The sequence below is a fragment of the Hylobates moloch genome, unplaced genomic scaffold (genome assembly GCF_009828535.3).
Source record: "Hylobates moloch isolate HMO894 unplaced genomic scaffold, HMol_V3 SCAFFOLD_19, whole genome shotgun sequence".
Lineage (NCBI taxonomy): Eukaryota > Metazoa > Chordata > Mammalia > Primates > Hylobatidae > Hylobates > Hylobates moloch.
The window spans coordinates 50729162-50751509 of NW_026652294.1; the positions used below are offsets into that span (position 1 = coordinate 50729162).

The 22348-nt window shown below is 44.2% G+C and overlaps 1 protein-coding gene across 5 annotated transcripts in view; it reads left to right on the top strand.

Moving 5' to 3' along the window:
* Positions 1-395: 395 nt before the first annotated feature.
* Positions 396-22348, top strand: part of APTX (aprataxin) — a 31066-nt gene continuing 9113 nt past the window's right edge. The window contains exons 1-7 of one of the 5 annotated variants that reach the window (XM_058431427.1): positions 396-479; positions 7012-7132; positions 14173-14309; positions 15934-15980; positions 16217-16519; positions 18024-18083; positions 19192-19418. In XM_058431427.1, the coding sequence (XP_058287410.1) occupies positions 14177-14309; positions 15934-15980; positions 16217-16519; positions 18024-18083; positions 19192-19418 (770 nt within the window). In that variant the 5' untranslated portion in view covers positions 396-479; positions 7012-7132; positions 14173-14176. Of the gene's footprint in view, positions 480-5361; positions 5377-7011; positions 7133-14172; positions 14310-15933; positions 15981-16216; positions 16520-18023; positions 18084-19191; positions 19419-22348 lie in introns of those variants that run through there. The other 4 variants (XM_058431428.1, XM_032138155.2, XM_032138158.2 and 1 more) reach the window with 4 other exon arrangements.

Here is a 22348-nt window from a genome sequence, read left to right on the forward strand (position 1 = left end):
CTCCCTGCACAAGGGAGAAAGCGGACTGTAGTTTAAAAAGCAAGTGGCAGTGCTACAGCAGGTTGTCTGCAGCAGGAGAGATGGCCTTAAAGGTTGTGAACGTCTCCTTATGGAGTATCGAGAAGCTGCACAGCCACCTAGAAACGTCCACAGAGGGATTGGGACTGAAATGTCACCCCATTCAGAGACTGTGAGGCAGTGACAGGCGAGTGGCCCTCAGGTAGAGAGATGCTGAGAGAGCTGGTCCCCACAGGCATAACTGCCAGGATCCTCGCTTGGACCACAGCCCAGGGAAAACCCAATTGGGGCGGACGCTTTTTGATCTGGGAATTGGGCAAGATTCTTTCAGCCAATCCGTTAGAGAGGTGCTGGTGACGTTACTGGCCGCGCTCCAGCCGGCCTCTGACGTCATCCCGCAGCGCCGGAAGCGGTGAGGCACAGATGAGTGGCGTGAATTTGTCCGTCTCCGATATCTGGAGGTAAGGCGGTCGTCAGCCTGTCTCCTCTGCTGGCTGGGCTCAATGCCGCGGGTGAGCGTTCGGCCGAGGCTGCTCCTACCCTGGAGTGATGTGCCTTGAATGACGCTGCTTTCATTCGCTGCTCTCACGGCTGCTTTCTCTGTCCTCCCCTCCTACTCCCTTGGGCTGTTTCAGCTGGCGCTCCCGTTGGTCTTCGACCCACTTTGCATTTGTTCACGTGTGCTCCCGACACCTGTATGTACATTGGTCGCAACACAAGCAGAAAAAATATTAGAGAGTGGGCCCTGTCCAACCAAGGAGGCGGCCCAGCTTGTCGGGAAGGACAGTGTTTCCGCCAGAAATGCTTCGTGAAAGGCACTTGAGGGACCTTAGCAGCATCCTCAACAGGCCTTATAGGAATGCCAGAAGAAGCAGTCCTTGGCCAGGCGGGGTGGCTTATACCTGTAATCCCAGCATTTTGGGAGGCCGAGGCGGGCGGATCACCTGAGGTCGGGAGTTCGAAACCAGCCTGACCGACATGGAGAAATCCCGTCTCTACTAAAAATACACAATTAGCCAGGTGTGGTGGCGCATGCCTGTAATCCCAGCTACTCGGGAGGGTGAGGCAGGAGACGCTCTTGAACCCGGGAGGCGGAGTTTGTGGTGAGCCGAGATCTCGCCATTGCACTCCAGCCTGGGCATGCCAAGAGTGAAACTCCATCTCAAAAAAAAAACAAAAAACAAACAAAAAACAAGCCTTTCCCCATACATACCAGTGATAGTGGCTCAACAAAGCAGGGATGAAATTTCTGTTTGGAATTGCTGTGGTCTAGGTTTGGAACTTTTTGAGATTGTTCATATGCGAGACAATACAGATTTGTGCTCGTTCTTCTTAGTTACACGATTATTACTTTCTTTTTTTCTTTTTCTTTTTTTTGAGACAGAGTCTCACCCTGTTACCAGGCTGGAGTGCAACGGCGTGATCTCGGCTCACTGCAACCTCCGTCTCCCGGGTTCAAGATTCTCCTGCCTCAGCCTCCCAAGTAGCTGGGATTACAGGCGTGTGCCACGACCCCTGGCTAATTTTTTGTATTTTTAGTAGAGACGGGGTTTCACCATGTTGGCCAGGCTGGTCTCAAACTCCTGACCTCAGGTGATTCGCCCCCCTTGGCCTCCCAAAGTGTTGGGATTACAGGCGTGAGCCACCGTGCCCAGCCACAGTTATTGCTTTCAAATGATTTTTTTTTTTTTTTTTTTTTTTTTTGAGACGGAGTCTTGCTCTGTCGCCCAGGCTGGAGTGCAGTGGCGCGATCTCGGCTCACTGCAAGCTCCGCCTCCCGGGTTCACGCCATTCTCCTGCCTCAGCCTCTCCAAGTAGCTGGGACTACAGGCGCCCGCCACCACGCCCGGCTAATTTTTTGTATTTTTAGTAGAGACGGGGTTTCACCGTGGTCTCGATCTCCTGACCTCGTGATCCGCCCGCCTCGGCCTCCCAAAGTGCTGGGATTACAAGCGTGAGCCACCGCGCCCGGCCTCAAATGATCTTTTTATATGTCCACAGCTCCTGCTTGCCCTACCTTCACTATTAACAAGAGTGATACTAGTGTTGAATGCTTTTTATCAGACACTGAGCTTTACATACTCTGCCCTTTAGCTGTTGTGACAACCCCATGGTGTAGAGCAGTTGTTAATACCGCTTGACACTTGAGGGAATGTAGGCTTGGAGAGGTTAAATAACTTGCCTCAAGTCACACAGCGAGTAGGTGGTAGAACCAATATTTGAATTCAGGCAATCCAACTTCAGAGGCCTTGATCTTTGCCACTGTTCTATATTGTTTTTCTTCGACTGTCCATTAAGCTCCCAGACACCTACTCTTTGTTACCTTTTATTTTTATTTTTATATTTTTTTGAGACGGAGTCTCGCTCTGTCGCCCAGGCTGGAGTGCAATGGCACGATCTCGGCTCACTGCAAGCTCCGCCTCCCGAGTTCACGCCATTCTCCTGGCTCAGCCTTCCGTGTAGCTGGGACTACAGGCGCCCACCACCACGCCCGGCTAATTTTTTGTATTTTTTAGTAGAGACAGGGTTTCACCGTGTTAGCCAGGATGGTCTCGATCTCCTGACCTCGTAATCCGCCCGCCTTCCTCCGAAAGTGCTGGGATTACAGGCGTGAGCCACCGCGCCTGGCCTATTTGTTACCTTTTATTTTATGGAGAAAATTAGGATCATGAGATGTGCTTTCCCTCACATTTCTGCCTCTGCTTTCCCTTTTAAAGTCATCAAGATTTATACCCTTTTCCTTTTGTCTCAGAGGATGAATTGTCTCTCTCATCAAAGCAGTTTCTTTATGTTTGCTTCTGATATTTTATGCTGTCACTTACGAGACCTTGTTTTCATTTGTCATTTCTGTCTCCCAGTCGTGTATAAACAAGGCCGGGTTTCTCAGATCTCTGACACCTCCCCCTGCCGAAGAAAGAAAAAGTCCTTGGTGATCCATTTTAACTTTAGCTGTCATCCAATAACTTTCTTTCCCTTTATATCCAAACTGTTTTAGTGAGTATTCTGAACTCTGCCTCCATTTCCTCACCTTTTGTTTCCTTCTGTATCTAGCTCTCAGACCCATCATTCCCCTGAAATTTCACCCCAAGGTCACCAGCGACTGATTATCAAACCAGATAGAAATTTTTCAATTGTTACTGGATCTCTTTGCTGCTTTTGGAACTTGGTCATCCCTCTTACTCCCTTCTTCTTTGCTTTACATGTCAGTGCTCTCAGATGATTTATTCAACAAGTATTGATTGGGATACAGAGATGAACAAGACAGATAAATTGTTTTCTCTTAAGGAATTTACATTCTAGCTGTTCTCCATGTGCCTTTCTTACCAATCATTTCTGCTATGGGTAGTCATTTTCTTCCTTCCCTAAAATGTTGGGTGTTTCTGTTGTTTGTGACTTTGGCATATGAACAATGAAAAACTGTTCTTTTTTTTTTTTTAGCTTGACTAATTTTTTTTTTTATAGTTTAAGTTCTGGGATACATGTGCAGAACGTGCATGTTTGTTATATAGATGTATACTAAGTGCCATAGTAGTTTGCTGCACCCATCAACCGGTCATCTACATTAGGTATTTCTCCTACTGCTATCCCTCCCCTAGCCCCTTACCCCCTGACAGGCCCCAGTGTGTGATGTTCCCCTCTCTCTGCCCATGTGTTCTCATTGTTCAACTCCCACTTATGAGTGAGAACATGTGGTGTTTGGTTTTCTGTTCCTGTGTTAATTTGCTAAGAATGATGGTTTCCAGCTTCATCCATGTCCCTGCAAAGGACATGAACTCATTCTTTTTTATGGCTGCATAATATTCCATGGTGTATATGTGCCACATTTTCTTTATCCAGTCTATCACTGATGGGCATTTGGGTTGGTTCCAACTCTTTGCTATTGTTAATAGTGCTGCAATAAACATACATGTGGATGTGAAGCTTGACCAATTTTTATAAAATGATTATACCTATGTGACCACCATCCAGATTAGGATACAGATACATAATATTACCAGCATTCAGAGTGAAAACGGTTCTTTTCATTCTGTACACATTGCCTGAGTGAACCCATAGGCTGGCTTGGTTTTGACTACCTCCTATATGCTCCCAAATTGAAGTTGTCAGCTTAGACCTCTCTGAGCTTTACCCTCACCTCTGACTATCCTGCTGGACAGCTCTGCCTGCAAGTCCCACAGACACTTCAAATTCAGAAGACTGAAACTGAACTCAGTGTCTTTCCTGGACTTAACTCTTATCACATTCATCACTAAGTCCTGGTAGTTTTACCACCTAAACATCTCTCAAATCTGTGCAGTCTTCTCCATCTCTACTGTTGTCCTTTTACCTGCAATATCATGGCCTTCTAACTGATTTCCCTGCTTCTAGGCCTGTTCCCCCATATCTGTTCTCCACACTACTCCTCTCCACCCCCAGATGGTCTTTGGAAAGAAGTCTGTATCAAATTCCTGCGTAATCTTTAAAGATCTGTCCATGCATTCATCCATTCTTTTCTCTAATTCATTCAGCAAACATTCATTGTCTAATGGCTTGCAAAATCCATTGAAAGTTCTAAAGTTTGAGCTTCTCAGCCAGGGCTCTGCCTCATCTGAATCCTGCCTGTATCTCCAGCCTCTTCTCTGCCTCATGCTTTAGGTTCCAGCAACACCGAATGGCATCTTCATGGGTACTGTGCTATTTCTTCTTTGTGTACTTGCCCTTGTTGTTCTCTTTGCTTGGACTCTTCTCCCTGTTTCCTTTCTCCACCTCCTGCTCCTCACCTAATTAGCCTGCTCCTTTTCACCTAATTAACCCAGTTTATAAATGGGACTCATTTATAAAGTTTAGGTCCACCTCCAGGAAATTTTTTCCTGACAGCTCCTTCCGCCCAATCTCGGTTGGGTACTCTAGCACTGTGCGTCCACCCTTTGCACAGAGCAATCATCATATTTACCACATCTACTATTAATATAATTGTTTCTGTGTTTCTCTCCTCCACAAGATTTATTGTTTTTAGATGAGGTCTTGCTGTGTTGCCCAAGCTGGACTTGAACCCCTAGGCTCAAGCAATCCTTCCACCTCAGTCTCCCAAGTAGCAGGGACAACAGATATGTGCCACCATGCCTGGCTAAGGCTGAGTTTTTTGAAGGCTAGGCTCATATATTATCTCTTTATTCCCAGTACTAGAATGGCACAAGGTACACAGGAGTGTAGTAATTTTGACTGAATGATCAATGAGTGAAGCCAAAAGTTATATGATGCAGTGGTTAAGAACCCGTTCTTTGGAATTCAAATTGTAGCTCTGGCACATGTTGGCTATGTGACTTGAACATGTTACTTATCTTCTCATCCTGAATTTTCTCTTCTCAGAATAGAGTTGTGAGTATTAAAATGAGACCATGTAAGTAAGACATTTAGCATAGTGCTTAGCACATAGTATGCACTTGATAAAGGTGTGCTGAAAACCAGGGGATCCTGGAGTAAAGACCAGGCCTAGCCCAGGACAGTGATCTCCCGAAACCCCTCCTCATTGTTTTGTGAATGCGTAGGCAGTAATGCAGTCTGTTAGCAGGGAGATTTTAATCTTGTTTGGAAAGTAGAATTACATCCACATTAAACAGTCAGAGAACTGTGAAGGTAGTTTGACCACATCCAATAATAAGATGTAGAGAAGAGAAGACAGCTCAGTGAAGGCCTTAGGGAGGAGGTGAGGCTTGAAAGTTAAATAGGATTTGGGTTTTAGGAGAAAGGAATACCAGGAGACCATATTAAGAATGACTTAGGCCAGGCGTGGCTCCTACCTGTAATCCCTGCACTTTGGGAGGTCAAGACAGGAGGATTGCTTGAGGCCAGGAGTTTCAGACCAGTATAGGCAACATAGCAAGACCCCCATCTCAAAATAAAATAAATTAGCAAGGCATAGTGGTGTGTGTCTGTAGTCCCAGCTACTTCGGAGGCTGAGGCTGGAGGACCACTTTAGCCCAAGGAAGTTGAGGCTGCAGTGAGCTGTGATGACGCCCTGCACCCAGTCTGGGCAACAGAATGAGACCCTGTCTCAGAAAAAAAAAAAAGTGATTTATTTGGGAGATACTGTTCAGTATATTATACTTGAAGGGTATACATACAGGCATACCTTGGAGACATGGGTTTGGTTCTAGACAACTGCAATAAAGTGAACACATGAATGTTTTGGTTTCTTAGTGCATATAAAAGTTATGTTTATTCTATACTGTAGTCTGTTAAGTGTACAATAGCATTATGGCTGAACAAACAATGTACATACCTTAATTAAAAATACTTTGCTAAAAATTGCTAATAGTCACCTGAGCCTTCAGTGAGTTGTGATCTTTTTGCTGATGTAGGGGGGGTCTTGCCTTGATGTTGGTGGCCGCTAACTGATCAGGGTCGTGGTTGCTGAAGGTTTGGATGTCTATGGCAAGTTCTTTTTTTTTTTTTTTGAGACGGAGTCTCGCTCTGTCTCCCAGGCTGGAGTGCAGTGGCTTGATCTCGGCTCACTGCAAGCTCTGCCTCCCGGGTTCACGCCATTCTCCTGCCTCAGCCTCCCGAGTAGCTGGGACTACAGGCGCCCGCCACCACGCCCGGCTAATTTTTTGTATTTTTAGTAGAGACAGGGTTTCACCGTGTTAGCCAGGATGGTCTCGATCTCCTGACCTCGTGATCTGCCCGCCTCGGCCTCCCAAAGTGCTGGGATTACAGGCGTGAGCCACCGCGCCCGGCCTGTCTGTGGCAATTTCTTAAAATAAGACAATAAAGTTTGCTGCATCGATCGATTTTCACAGAAGTTTTTCTGTAGTAAGTGATACTGTTTGATGGCATTGTTTTTCCTTTTTCTTTTTGTCTCATTTATTTTTTTGAGCCCAGTTTATGGATTTTTATAGAATTTTACCCAGAGTGTAACTTCTTTCAAAAATTGGAATCAGTCCTCTCAAACCCTGCCGCTGCTTTATCAGCTAAGTTTATGTCCTCTGTTGACATTTTCTTTTTTTTTTTGAGACGGAGTCTCACTCCATCACCCAGGCTGGAGTGCAACGGCGTGCTCTCGGCTCACTGCAGCTTCCGCCTCCCGGGTTCAAGTGATTCTCCTGCCTCAGCCTCCTGAGTACTGGGACTACAGGTACGTGCCACAACACCTGGCTAATTTTTGTGTTTTTAGTAGAGATGGGGTTTCACTCTGTTGGCCAGGCTGGTCTCGAACTCCTGACCTTGTGATCTGCCTGCCTCGGCCTCCCAAAGTGCTGGGATTACAGGTGTGAGCCACTGCACCCAACCTCTTTTTTTTTTTTTTGGAGAGACAGGCCGGAGTGCAGTGGCATGATCTCGGCTCATGGCAACCTCCGCCTCCTGGGTTCAAGTGATTCTCATGCCTCAGTCTCCCAAGTAGCTGGGATTACAGGCGCATGCCACCACACCTGGCTAATTTTTGTATTTTTAGTAGAGACAGGGTTTTATCATGTTGGCCAGGCTGGTCTTGAACTCCGGACCTCAAGTGATCTGCCCACCTAGGCCTCCCAGAGTGCTGGGATTACAGGTGTGAGCCATAACACCCAGCCCTTTGTTGGCGTTTCGGTAATGTTCATTACATCTTCACCAGAAATAGATTTCATCTCAAGAAACCGTTTTCTTTGCACATCCATAAGAAGCAACTCGTCATCCATTAAAGTATGATCATGAGATTGCAGCATTTCAGTCACATATTCAGGTTCTACTTATAATTTTAGTTCTCTTTATTTCTGCTATATTGGGAGTGACTTCCTCCATTGAAGTCTTGAACCCCTCAAAGTCATCCATAAGGGTTGGAATCAACTTCTTCCAAACTCCTGTTTATGTTAATATTTTGACCTCCTCCCATAAATTACAGATGTTCTTAAGGGCATCTAGAATAGTTGAATCCTTTTCAAAAGGTTTTCAATTTACTTTTCCCAGGTCCATCAGAAGAATCACAGTTGATAGCAGCTATACCCTTATGAAATGTATTTCTTAATTAATAACACTTAAAAGTCAGAATTACTCCTTGATCCATGGGCTGCAGAATGGATGTTGTTTTATCAGGCATGAAGACAATACTTATCTCCCTGTATAATATATCTCCATCAGGGATCTTGGGTGCATTGTCAATGAGCAGTAATATTTTGAAAGGAATCTTTTTTTTTATGAGCAGTAGTTCTTAACAGAGATCTTAAAATATTCAGTCAGTCATGCTATAAACAGATGTGCTGTCATCCAGGCTTTGTTGTTCCATTTATAGAGCACAGGCAGAGTGGACTCAGTATAATTCTTAAGGGCCTTAGGATTTCTGAAATGGTAAATGAGCATTGGCTTCAGTTTAAAGTCTCCAGCTGCATTAGTCCCTAACAAGACAGCCTGTCCTTGAAGCTTTGAAGTCAGGCATTGACTTCTCTCTACCTGTGAAAGTCCTAGATGGCATTTTCTTCCAGTAGCATCAAAGATCAAAGATCACTGATCACAGATCATTGTAACAGATATAATAATAATGAAAAAGTTTGAAATATTGTGAGAATTACTAAAATGTGACACAGAGACATGAAGTGAGCACATGCTGTTGGAAAAATGGCACTGAAAGACTTGCTTGACATAGATTGCCACAAACTATCAATTTGTAAAAAATGCGGCCAGGCACGGTGGCTCACGCTTGTAATCCCAGCACTTTGGGAGGCCGAGGCGGGCGGATCACGAGGTCAGGAGATCGAGACCATGATGAAACCCTGTCTCTACTAAAAATACAAAAAATTAGCCGGGCGTGGTGGCAGGCGCCTGTAGTCCCAGCTGCTCGGAGAGGCTGAGGCAGGAGAATGGCATGAACCCAGGAGGCGGAGCTTGCAGTGAGCCGAGATTGCGCCACTGCACTCCAGCCTGGGCGACAGAGCGAGACTCCGTCTCAAAAAAAAAAAAAAAAAAAATGCAATATCTTTGAAATGTAATAGAGCAGAGCACAAAGCAGGTATGCCAGTATGTATGTGTTTCTTGGGGAAGAGAGGAGAGAGAGGGATGAGCAAGTGGGACTAGTTCTGTGAAGAGGAATGGGAGGTGAAATACCTAGCACTGTGGAGTTACAGTATGATGAGCTTAACTTCAGGCCTGAGGGACTTGAGATGGATCAGGGCAGGGCAAGTTTCCAGGACTGTGGTGGATATTATGGTAGCCCCCAGCCACGTGGAGTTATTTAACTATTAAGTAAAAAATGTAGTTCCTCTGTTGTACTAGCTGCATTTTAGATGCTCGATTGTCACGTGGTGGGTAATTTATTGGACAGCTCAGGTTTAGAACATTTCCATCATTGCAGAAAATTCTATTGGACAGCAGTATTTGAGGTTACCTGATTTCTGGCCTTGTGTGGTCTATCAGATCACTTGAGTTCTTTAAGGAATAATAAGAATTTCATTCTGACGAATCCCCTCAACTCTAGAATGAAAGATGTAGAGCTGGGCCGGGCGCGGTGGCTCACGCCTGTAATCCCAGCACTTTGGGAGGCCAAGGCGGGCGGATTGCCTGACATCAGGAGTTCGAGACCAGCCTGGCCAACGTGGTGAAACCCCGTCTCTATTAAAAATACAAAAAGTAGTCAGGTGTGGTAGTGCACTCCTGTAATCCCAGCTGCTTAGGAGGCTGAGGCAGGAGAATCGCTTGAACCCATGAGGTGGAGTTTGCAGTGAGCCGAGATTGCGCCACTGCATTCCAGCCTGGGCAACAGCAAAACTCCTTCTCAAAAAAAAAAAAAAGAAGATACAGAGGTGAAAAATAGAGAATTGGGATTTATCCACCTAGATGTGAGAATGGATGGGATTGCCCAAAGAGAGTAACAGAGCATTCCATCATAAGAAGAGCCACAGAAGGAAGGGAGAGAGAAGGCAGGAAAGAAAACTGGGATAATTATTACTGTCATGCAGAGAGTAAATAGCATTTGATAATTCACTTGTAAATATTTATTGTATGCCCGCTGTGTGCCAAGTGTTAGATTAGGTGCTAGAGATATATTGATAAGCAAAAATGGACATGACCTCTGCTGTCATAGTTTTCAGTTTATAGAGTTTTACTGGAGGGACTGGGTTGAAGATTCAGGAACGCCCATCCTTCTGCACTTGCCATATTGTAAAACACTGCATTCCTAAAAGTTGGAGGCTGAAACGGGTGAAGTTACTATTTAAGGTTAGTTACATAACCATTGTGCAGTCACTACTTCAGCTTCTCAGGAAGTAGTAAAAAGGAACACCATAACTTGAGAACTTTGGGGGAATAAAGTATCTGTATTGATGGAGGACAGAAAGGGTAGTTCCTATTTTTTTTTTTTTTTTAGACGGAGCTCTGTCGCCCAGGCTAGAATGCAGTGGCGCAATCTCGGCTCACTGCACACTCCGCCTCCTGGGCTCACGCCATTCTCTTTCCTCAGCCTCCTGAGCAGCTGGGACTACAGGCGCCTGCCACCACGCCCAGCTAATTTTTTGCATTTTTAGTAGAGACGGGGTTTCACCATGTTAGCCAGGATGGTCTCGATCTCCTGACTTTGTGATCCGCCCGCCTCGGCGTCCCGAAGTGCTGGGATTACAGGCTTGAGCCACCGTGCCCGGCCGGTAGTTCCTATTATCCTGCATCTGCCAGCCATGCTCTCTGCTGCTCACTGGATTCCTCTCTTGCCCTGCTCTCAAAATCTGTTCTCTTCTGGCTTCTTTTATTGTCAGTGTGAGTAGTCGGTCACCACATATTTCCCAATGCCTAGTGAAGACATATTTCACTTCTCAGTCTGTTACCTGCTCATTCATCAGTTTCCAGCAAGTGCAAACAGATGCCCCTTGGAACGCATAGCATTTAAAAGTGGGACCTGCCCGTAGCACCATCATCATTTGAGGCTCCAGGTTTAGGCTTTTAGATTTATAGCTGACTCTTCATGCACCTGCATCAACTCCTTCACAGAGACTTGCTGAACTGCCTTTTTGACCTCTCTGGCCCACGTTATATTAACAGCCTCCTCACTGATCTCTGACTCTGGGTTTCTCCATGCTAGACTGCCTACACACAGCTGTTAAGTGTTCTTTGGATGCTGTTGTTTTATCTTACTGTGAAGCTCAAAACCTGGCAGTTATTTCCTCTTGATTATGTTAAATGTAAACTTTTCAGCCCAGTATTCTTTCAACACCTCTGTCTTTTTTTGTGACTCTCCGAGGCAGCTCCTCTGGTTCAGCCAACTAAGTCTGCTTTTACCCCGACCTATGGCTTGCCATTGCCGAAATCTGTGTTGTCACTTGTGCTTTTTAAAATGGAATGGCCCCTCCCACTCCATTTCTTAATCAGTCCCCTTGGCTCTTAGCCATCTCTAACCAGGTTTCTGGAAGCCTGTACTGGCTAATACAGGACTTTTTACCTCCTTAGTGCTCATGTACTCGCACTAATCTTATTCATTTGAATTTGCATCTCCTCAGCTGTCATTTACTCACTTTGCCTTGCATTGTCTTGTCTTTGCAGATGGTAATGAAACTGATTTTTAAAAATCGGGTTTCTTGGCCGGGCGCGGTGACTCACACTTGTAATCCCAGCACTTTGGGAGGCCGAGGCGGGCGGATTACGAGGTCAGGAGATCGAGACCACGGTGAAACCCCGTCTCTACTAAAAAATACAAAAAATTAGCTGGGCGTGGTGGCGGGCGCCTGTAGTCCCAGCTACTCGGAGAGGCTGAGGCAGGAGAATGGCGTGAACCCAGGAGGCGGAGCTTGCAGTGAGCCGAGATGGTGCCATTGCACTCCAGCCTGGGCGACAGAGCGAGACTCCATCTCAAAAAAAAAAAAAAAAAAAAAAAAAAAAAAATCGGGTTTCTTTTTTCTTTGCTTATGGACATGAAACTTGTGCAGAGGGCGTATGTGCTGCCTTGACTGTAGGCAGGTTTCCAGGAGAGGTGTGTTAGAGGCTTGAGCACTGATAAGAGTCTGGAGTCTAGAGAGGCATCCTCTCTCTGCCCATAATTCCCTGTTTCACCTCATTGGGTGATCTCATCCTCTCTCTTTGCCTCAGCCTCTGTGACATGTTGATGCCTCTCAAATATATGTATTTAGTCCATTCCCCTCTCTTGAGCTTCATACCCATATGTCACAGCTTGAGTCTTAGATCTTCCACAGGCAACTTAAACTAATTACATTTCAATATGAAATTGGTCCTTCTTTCTTCACCTTCCTTTTTATCCCCAAATTATGTCTCCTTGTGTATTTTTCATTTTTGTTAATGGGCATCTTCCAAATTTGAAGTTTTTGGTGAGTGTCTCACTTTTTTTTTCTTGAGATGGAGCCTTGCTCTATTGCCCAGGCTGGAATACGATGGTGCGATCTCGGCTCACTGCAACCTCTGCCTCCCAGGTTCAAGCAATTCTCCTGCCTCGGCCTCCCGAGTAGGTGGAACTACAGGCACCTGCCACCATGCCTGGCTAGTTTTTGTATTTTTAGTAGAGATAGGGTTTTACCACGTTGGCTAGGCTGGTCACAAACTCCTGACCTCGTGATCCACCTGCCTTGGGCTCCCAAAGTGCTGGGATTACAGGCCTGAGACACCGCACCTGGCCAGTGTGTCCTTTTATTCCTTTGTCATTCCCCAAATGTCATCAGCAATTAAGTATATCTTCCAGATTTCTCCTGGCTCTTCTTGCTCTCCATCCCCTTTGCTTCGGCCATTGTTGAGGCCTCATCTTTCTTCTGAATTTCTTGTCTCTTTCTCTTTTACTGATAGTCCACATGGCCATAAGGGTTGTTTTTCAAAAGAATATCGCACTTCCATTGTTTTGCAGGTTGTGTATTGCACAAAATTGCCACATTCACACTTTAGAAATTGTAGGTTTGCGGCCGGGTGCAGTGGCTCACGCCTGTAATCCCAGCACTTTGGGAGGCCGAGGCAGGCGGATCACCTGAGGCCGGGATTTCGAGACCAGACAGACCAACATAGAGAAACCCCGTCTCTACTAAAAATATAAAATTAGCTGAGCCTGGTGACACATGCCCATAATCCCAGCTACTCTGGAGGCTGAGGCAGGAGAATCACTTGAACCCAGGAAGCAGAGGTTGCGGTGAGCCAAGATTGTGCCATTGCACTCCAGCCTGGGCAACAAGAGTGAAACTCCATCTCAGAAAAAAAAAAAGAAAGAAATTGTAGATTTGCATATTTATTATGACTGTCTCCTGGCAGATGGGAGTAAAATATATTGTTCTAGCATCAGTATGTCATGACAGGGAAGGAAAACCTATGACACATAAAGACACCTAAGCACTAGAGAACATCTTTTTTATGTCCTTAGTTCTCTGGCAGGCAAACTCCTTCTCATCCTTTAAAACCCCACATTAATATCCCTTCCTCGTGAAGCCTTTTAAAATATTCTCCACAAGAGTCAGTCCTTTTACTGGGCTAATGCCATATTTGGTTACTGTCTTCTTGTAGTGTTTATCACATTATATTGTAAATATTGGTATGTGATTCTGTCTGTCCTACTGTACTCCAGGCTCCTCAAGGACAGGGACAATGTCCCTGGTTTATTCATCCTTTGACTTTCAATATGTAGCCTAATGTCCAGCACATATCAATACATGTGTAACAGGCCAGGTGTGATGGCTCATGCTTGTAATCCCAGCCCTTTGGGAGGCCGAGGCGGGTGGATCACCTGAGGTCAGAAGTTTGAGACCAGCTTGGCCAACATGGTGAAACCCTGTCTCCACTAAAAATCCGAAAATTAGCCAGGTGTGGTGGCGGGTGCCTGTAATCCCAGCTACTCAGGAGGCTGAGGCAGGAGAATTGCTTGAACCGAGGAGGTGGAGGTTGTAGTGAGCCGAGATTGCGCCACTGCATGCCAGCCTAGGGTACAGAGCGAGACTCTGTCTCAAAATAAATAAAATAAATAAATAAATGTGTAATAAATATTTGATTGCTTAGCATGATTCAGGCAGGGAGGTAAATACTTACTCACATTATCTCATTTAATCTTCACAACAGCCTCCTGAGTCCCGTCATTATCATGGTTTATAGGTGAGGAAATTGAGACTAGGGTGGTGAAGTCACTTGCCTCAAGATGAATAGCTGGTAACTCACATGCGTGGTGGCACCGGGTGTGGCCCTGGAGGACGCGTGCTAGTGGATCCGTTTTTCTAGTGATTCTCTTGTTTTGTCCCTCAGAGTGATGATGCGGGTGTGCTGGTTGGTGAGACAGGACAGCCGGCACCAGCGAATCAGACTTCCACATTTGGAAGCAGTTGTGATTGGGCGTGGCCCAGAGACCAAGATCACTGATAAGAAATGTTCTCGACAGCAAGGTAACTGGTCATAGAAATGTGGAGATTACTATGTTTGGTTATGTGGGATAGTGATAACCAAAGATGCATATTTTCTGGGTGATCTTGATGGAAAATCTATTGTCTGCCAAAAATACAGCTCAGGAACTGAGCTCTTTTAGCCAATACCAGGGCCCTATTTATTCCTGATTCTTCCCTCCCAATGTGATAATGTTCAAGGCAGCGTGGGTGAAGGTTGGGAGTAGGCAAGTTCATCCTGTTACCATGGGATGGTAGAATTGAGTCCTGCCCTCCTTTCCCCAGGGACATTGCTCAATGGGCAGCAAGATGTAAACTCTGGAGTCTACAGGTGAAACCATGTCTCTCTGAGAAGTAATGGGGTAGTGCCATCCTTTACATATTGCTTCACGCAGAGAATAACATCTTTATGAGACAATGGCATCTAGCACTTGTCTTAGGGTTTAATAACATGAAAGTCCTTGCCTTCAGAAAAAAATCCTTACCATGTACCTTGTTTTTTCCTGTAAACGTGCACACTGCTGCCTGGAGTGTGACCCGCCACAGCAAGGTTTCCCAAGGGTTCTGAACTTAGAGAGTTGGCATCTGCGGCACTGATTATGATCTTTCCTATATGAGTTAATCTAAGTGGAGGGATACAAAGCCATGCTTGAGGTGGGTAGGCCCAAGATGCAGAAGCAGCAGCTGCTTCTCTCTCTGTTCCCTTCCTCACAACAGCAACTGAAGGGGCATGTGTGTGGCACCCTGTCCTCTCTGGGGAGCAGCTGTGGTGGTTCTTCTTTCCTCCCTGTCTCAACTCCAGATACCTTGTTCATTTATCAGAACAAGAATGCTTAATGTTACCACTTCTCACACGTGCTCAGATTGTTCTGGCTCTGCAATCATCTTTCTAGAACATTCTTTCCACTCCTCCCACCCAAAGCCACCTGAGTTTCTGTGTTCCAGGAATGTGTCTTTTACTGTTTTATCTTTTAAAGGCATCTAATAGTTGTTGTTTTTCCAAAATAATAGTGGAAGCCTGATTTAATCCTTGGTCAAGAGTTTGTGTGAGAAATGGGTCTTTTTTTTTTTTTCCTCCCGAGACAGGGTCTCACTCTGTTGCCCAGGCTGGAGTGTAGTGGTGCAATCTTGACTCACTGCAACCTCCACCTCCTGGGGCTCAAGTGATTCTCCCACCTTAGTCTCCCAAGTAGCTGGGACTACAGGCATGTGCCACCACTCCTGGCTAATTTTTGTATTTTTTTTGTAGAGACGGGGTTTTGCCATGCTGCCCAGGCTGGGAGAAATGGGTCTTCTTTTCTGGCGGCAGAGTCTGTGATCATGAGCAGGCCAGGGGTTCTGGAATAGGGAAACTTGTGGGGATTAATTGAAGCTGCCTCATAGGGATCTTGGCAATAGCTAAGGGAGTACGTATGCTGTTGGACATTTTATGGAAGGATTTAAACCTTTAGAAATTGGTGGGATTTGGAGCTCCAGCCACCTGCATAACAGGTGATTGCTAATAGGCCTTTAAGGAAACACCTGTTCAGCTGCCTCTTGTAGTGAAGCTTGTTTTCTTTAGGGAAAATAGGAGCAAGTGCCTGGTTCTTTGTTGCATTTGTGTTTAACTTCTTCCAATCTCTTTCAGTACAGTTGAAAGCAGAGTGTAACAAGGGATATGTCAAGGTAAAGCAGGTAGGTGTATTTATAACTTGGAATTTTATACTCGATGATTTTTTTATGCTGTTGACTTTAGAGTGTCTGTGCCAGCTAGTGAAGGCTTCTCTGTCATGTATGGAAGTGATGGAGTAATATAGGTGAACATTAGGCAAGGTGCTTGGCATATAGTAAGTGGTTAACATAGCAGTGGCTATCTTACTGTAGGTGCTGTTGCTATTATTATAATTATTTTCTGATTGTTTATTCCATAGGTAGGAGTCAATCCCACCAGCATTGACTCAGTCGTAATTGGGAAGGACCAAGAGGTGAAGCTGCAGCCTGGCCAGGTTCTCCACATGGTGAATGAACTTTATCCATATATTGTAGAGTTTGAGGAAGAAGCAAAGAACCCTGGCCTGGAAACACACAGGAAGAGAAAGAGATCAGGCAACAGTGATTCTATAGAAAGGGATGCTGCTCAGGAAGCTGAGCCTGGGACAGGGCTGGAACCTGGGAGCAACCCTAGCCAATGCTCTGTGCCCCTAAAGAAGGGAAAAGATGCACCTATCAAAAAGGTGAGGGTAGTGTGATTGGTAGATGATGTGGAGAAGAAATGAAATATAATGACTGCTTAATTGTTTTGTACACTGTAAAGTTCAGAAATGCGTGAGGGGTTATTAACCATGATGAAAGAGTCACTTGTTTGTGGCGTGAAAATCATTTGTATGAATGTTCCTTTATGTGCTTTTTTCTTAAATTCTTGAGGTAAGCCACCTGAAGGTAGAGCAATAATGGCAGTGTGTACTTAACACTGAACAACTAAAGTGGGTCAGTTGTTTATGCATCTATAGAAGGTTTTCATAGATCGTGTAATTCATATGCTGATGTCAAAGTGGAGAATTGGTCAGGCTGTAGCTGGAGTGAGAGAGGGCAAAGAAGGTATGACTCATACTCTGGCATTTCTTGCCTTCATCTAGAACAGCCAGCTGTGAATATAGGAAGGCTGGCTGGGTGCAGTGGTTCATGCCTGTAATCTCAGCTCTTTGGGAGGCCGAGGCGGGCAGATCACTTGAGGGTCAGGAGTTTGAGACCTGCCTGGCCAACATTGTGAAACTCCATCTCTACTGAAAATACAAAAATTAGCTGGGCCTGGTGGTACACGTACACTTGTAATCCCAGCTACTCGGGAGGCTGAGGCAGGAGGATTGCTTGAACCTGGGAGGCGGAGGTTGCAGTGAGCTGAGATGGCACCACTGCACTCCAGCCTGGGCAACAGAGCAAGACTCCGTCTCAAAAAACAACAACAACAATAAAAAATGGCTGTGTGTGCTGGCTCACGCCTGTAATCCCAGCACTTTGGGAGGCCGAGATGGGCAGATCACCTGAGGTCAGGAGTTCGAGACCAGCCTGACCAATGTGGCAAAACCTGGTCTCTACTAAAAATACAAAATGAGCCGGGCGTGGTGGTGCATACCTATAATCCCAGCAACTCCAGAGGCTGAGGCAGGAGAATCGCTTGAACCCGGGAGGCAGAGGTTGCAGTGAGCTGAGATTGCACCATTGTACTCCAGCCTGGGCACCAAGAGTGAAACTCTATCTCAAAAAAAAAAAAAAAAAAAGAATATAGGGTCGGGTGTGGTGGCTCATGCCTGTAATCCCAGCACTTGGGGAGGTGGAGGCCAGTGGATCACCTGAGGTGAGGAGTTCAAGACCAGCCTGGCCAACCTGGTGAAACCCCATCTCTACTAAAAAATACAAAAATTAGCTGGGCGTGGTGGTGGGCACCTGTAATCCCAGCTACTTGGGAGGCTGAGACAGGAGAATCACTTCGGAGGTTGCAGTGATCATGCCACTGCACTCCAGCTTGGGTGAACAGAGTGAGACTTTGTCTCAAAAAAAAAAAAAAAAAAGAGAATATAGGAAGGCAACGGAGTGAAGTAAAGTCAAGTGAATCTTGTTTAATTCTCAAAAACTAAGCTTATTTCCAAGTTTAGTTGTGCTATCACACAGTATTAACTGTTGCCAAATTTAATTATTGGCATTTGTAATTTACATTGCTCTTTTTTTTTTTTTTTTTAGGAATCACTGGGCCACTGGAGTCAAGGCTTGAAGATTTCTATGCAGGACCCCAAAATGCAGGTTAGAATACAATTTTGGAATTTCAGTACATTTCATGTTGTAAATGACCACTCCACAGAGGTCTTAATTGCAATTGAAATCAAAGGATATCAGTCTTTCTGAATGAGATTCATTTCATTGGGCTGTTCTGTGAGAACAAGAGGCTTTTCACATTGGCAATAAAGTAGCAGCTGGAATTGTTTGGAGAGAAAGCTAAGTTCTTCAAATGAATATCCCCTCTGCCTTGTGCCTTTTAAACTTCTGGGTACTTTAAGGGAAGTTGCATTAACCTTAGTATGGTTTCTTTCAGGGGAGCATCAGAGATAATACACTGTGACAGTAGTACTGTGCTGCCCTGGCATTAACAGTCAGACATCCCTGTAATCGCAGCACTTTGGGAAGCCGAGACGGGAGGATCACCTGAGGTCAGGAGTTCGAGATCAGCCTGACCAACATGGAGAAACCCCGTCTCTACTAAAAATACAAAAAATTAGCTGGGCGTAGTGGTGCATGCCTGTAATCCCAGCTACTTGAGAGGCTGAGGCAGGAGAATCACTTGAATCCGGGAGGTGGAGGTTGCGGTGGGCTAAGATCGCACCATTACACTCCAGCCTGGGCAGCAAGAGCGAAACTCCATCTCAAAAAATAAAACCAAAAAAAAAAAAAAAACAGGCATCATCTTTGAGGAGCCTTTGAGTTCCACTTCAATTACATTCCTTGTTGACAAGGGGCAGGTCTAATAGGGCTCACTGGAACCCACGTGTATGAGTCACACAGTCTGCCATGTGGGAGTGGAGAAGGATGCTTTTGAATTTATGCCTATAGAGATTTTACATCAGATTCTTGGGAACTATTTTGTACTGTGCATCTTCTGTGTGGTGTGGTGGTTGAAAACAGACTCTGGAGTCAACCAGATCTGAGTTGGAATCCTAGATTTCCGTCTTAGGAACTATGACTTGTACAAGACACTCAACCTATCTGAATCTCAGTGCTCTCCTCTGTCAAAACTGGGCTATTAAAACCATTTGCACAAGACTGTGGGAATTAAGTGACTTAGTGAATATAACAACCAGGCACACCGAAGATTCTTAGTAGATGTCTGTTTCCTTCTCTTGTGTCCCTCTGCTAGGTTTACAAAGATGAGCAGGTGGTGGTGATAAAGGATAAATACCCGAAGGCCCGTTACCATTGGCTGGTCTTACCTTGGACCTCCATTTCCAGTCTGAAGGCTGTGAGCAGGGAACACCTTGAACTCCTCAAGCATATGCACACTGTGGGGGAAAAGGTGATTGTAGATTTTGCTGGGTCCAGCAAACTCCGCTTCCGATTGGGCTACCACGCCATTCCGAGTATGAGGTAAGCCAGGTGGGTAGTGCTGCTGGCTCCTGGTTCCGTCCAGGTGGGCAGATAGATTCAGCCTGGGCTTGCTGAGGGCGCATATTGCACTGAGACCCAGGGAAGTGGGATGGAGTTTTTCCAGAGCAGGTGGGCTGAAGCTTCCACCTCTCTGCCTGACTTGCATGCAAGCTTTGAGTTCCCACTTCTGCCTATAATTCAGTCACATTTGGTTCTTTGTTCCTCTCAAAATATAAACCTTCGAGAGCCTAATATGTGAACTAGATGAAGCAGCTTCATTATCCTCAGGTAAAGAATTGTGGTCAGTGGCTTTTATCAGATTCTTCAAAAGCATCCGTAACCCCAGAATGATTAAGGACCATTACTCTGAAGGAAACAAACATCATAGACTTCTGTAATGACAGCTTCGTAGATCCAGGATTTGAAAATAAAATGAGAGAAAAGTATAGAATTTGTTTTCCTGTGGCTTATGCCCAGACGGATTCAGAAAGGAATGATTGATTTCTTTCAAAGAATACAAGCAAGGTGGATCTCCATGATTCCTTTGATTTAAGCAATAAGATGATGAGTCTAGATTTTAGAGTTTTTATTTTGTTTTTAAAAAACTGTGATAGAATATACATAACAAAATTTACATTTTAGTCATCTTTAAGTGTACAATTCATTGGCATTACTATATTCATATTACTATGCAACTATTACTACCATCCATCTCCAGAACTGTTTTCTCTTCCCAAACTGAAACTCTGTACCTTAAATAATAACTCTCCATTTCCCCCTCCCACTCCTGGCAACCACCATTGTACTTTCCTTCCCTGTGAATTTGATTACTCTAGGTACCTCGTATTAGTGGAATCATACAAGGACATATTTGTCCTTTTGTGACTGGCTTACTTTACTTAGCATAATGTCTTCAAGGCTTATCCATGTTGTAGCATGTGACAGGATTTTCTCTGCTTATTTTTTTTTGACTACCAACACTCAACATTTTGTTTAGGTGAATAATTACGACTTAGGTTACTGGCCACTTGAACCAAATGAAATCTTTGTGCCAGATTTTTCCCTAGTCATTACTGATTCTCTTAAGTTGAGGCATAACTTACATACAATAAAGTGCATAATAAGATGCATAGTTTGATCAGTTTTCATAAGCGTGTACCATCTTGCCACTATCATTCTGATTAAGATACAGATGTCTATCCTTTCATCCCAGAAAGTTCCCTTGTGCCCCTTTCCAGTTAATCCTCCCTCAAGGATTGCTTTTATTTCCTTCAGCATAGATAGTTTTCGTCTCTTCTAGAGCTAACATGTATAAATGGAATCATACATTGCATACTCTTTTTTGGTCTGGCTTTTTTGGGTCAGCATAATTTTGAGATTCGTGTGTGTTATTGTGTATATCATAGACATATGTACTTTATTTATTTTTTTCCCCTTGAGTAAATATTTAGGGATCCCAGCCTGGGCAGCATGGCAAAACCTGTCTCTACAAAAAATACAAAAAATTAGCCGAGGGTGGTGGTGCACACCTGCTACTTGGGAGGTTGAGGTGGAAGGATCACTTGAGCCCAGGAGGTTGAGGCTGCAGTAAGCTATGATCACACCACTGTACTCCAGCCTGGGCAACAGAGTGAGACTCTGTCTCAAAAAAGAAGAAGAAAAAAAAAAGAATAAATATTTGGAGATGGAATTGTTAGGTCATAGGGTGGATGTATGTTGTACCTCACTTTAAAAATATAAATATATTTTTATTGTTAAAGGCTGATTTGAAAATTTAGGAGGGAAAGTCACCCATAATCCTGTTTCCCTAATGCAGAGCCCCTGACTAATAGAGCCCTTGGCCACTGAGCCCTTTTCACGTAGTGATCATGATGCTCATACCTTTTTCATACAGTGAATGTTGTCATGCTAAGGAGAATGCTCACAGCAAGAGCTGTGGTAGATATATATGGGAGGCAAAATGAGCCAATAAGCAAAGTTGCTATTTATATACCCTTTTATATTACTCTGTATGATGTAATTTTGAATAAATGAACATGTTAGAAAGGAAAAGGTGATAAACAAGTAAAATTATTTTGCCTGTTGTAAAAGTAATGTTTTCAATTAAGAAAATATAAAAAATTAAGTATGAAAAAGAACAAAGACCTTTCATAATACTAACTGTAGATAACTAAACTATAGACCTTATTTTAGATAACTTACTAAACTGTAGACCTTATTTGAATTTCACCCATTTTTCCTGTATTGTTCTTTTTCTACTCCAGAATCCAATCTCACATTTCATTTATTTGTTCTCTCTTCTTAGTCTCCCTCAATCTGTGACAATTCCTACTTTCCTGGCTTTCATGACCTTGACACTTTTGATGAATACTGGCTAATTGTCTTTAGGATGTCTTTTAATTTGGGTTTGTCTAATTTTTTTTTTTTTTCATGATTAGGTTGATGTTATGCATTTTTTTAATCATTGAAGTGATATTTCTGATTGTGTCCTCAATATGTCATATGGGGGGGCATGATGTTGAGATGGTTTATTACTGGTGATGTTAATCTTGATCATTTTGTTAAGGTGGTGTCTGCCAGCTTTCCACCTTCAAAATTAGTTTTTTTTTTTTTTTAATTCATGAATATTTTGGGTTAGATATTTTGAGACTGTGCTACTATTTCTCCTCAAACTTGCACCCAATGATTTTAGCATCTATTGGTGCATCTTGCCTGTAATAGTTATTGTATTGGTATTTACTCTATGGTGACTTTATACTTCCTTCACCTAACTTATTAATTGAAATTATTCTGTGTGAAAGCGCTGTTCCGTTTTTCTCATTAGTTCTTTATTCAATCATTTAATGATATGGACTCATGGATGTTTATTCTATAGTTTATAATTCAATACTATAATTATTTTGTTGCTCAAATTGTTCAGCTTTGGTTAT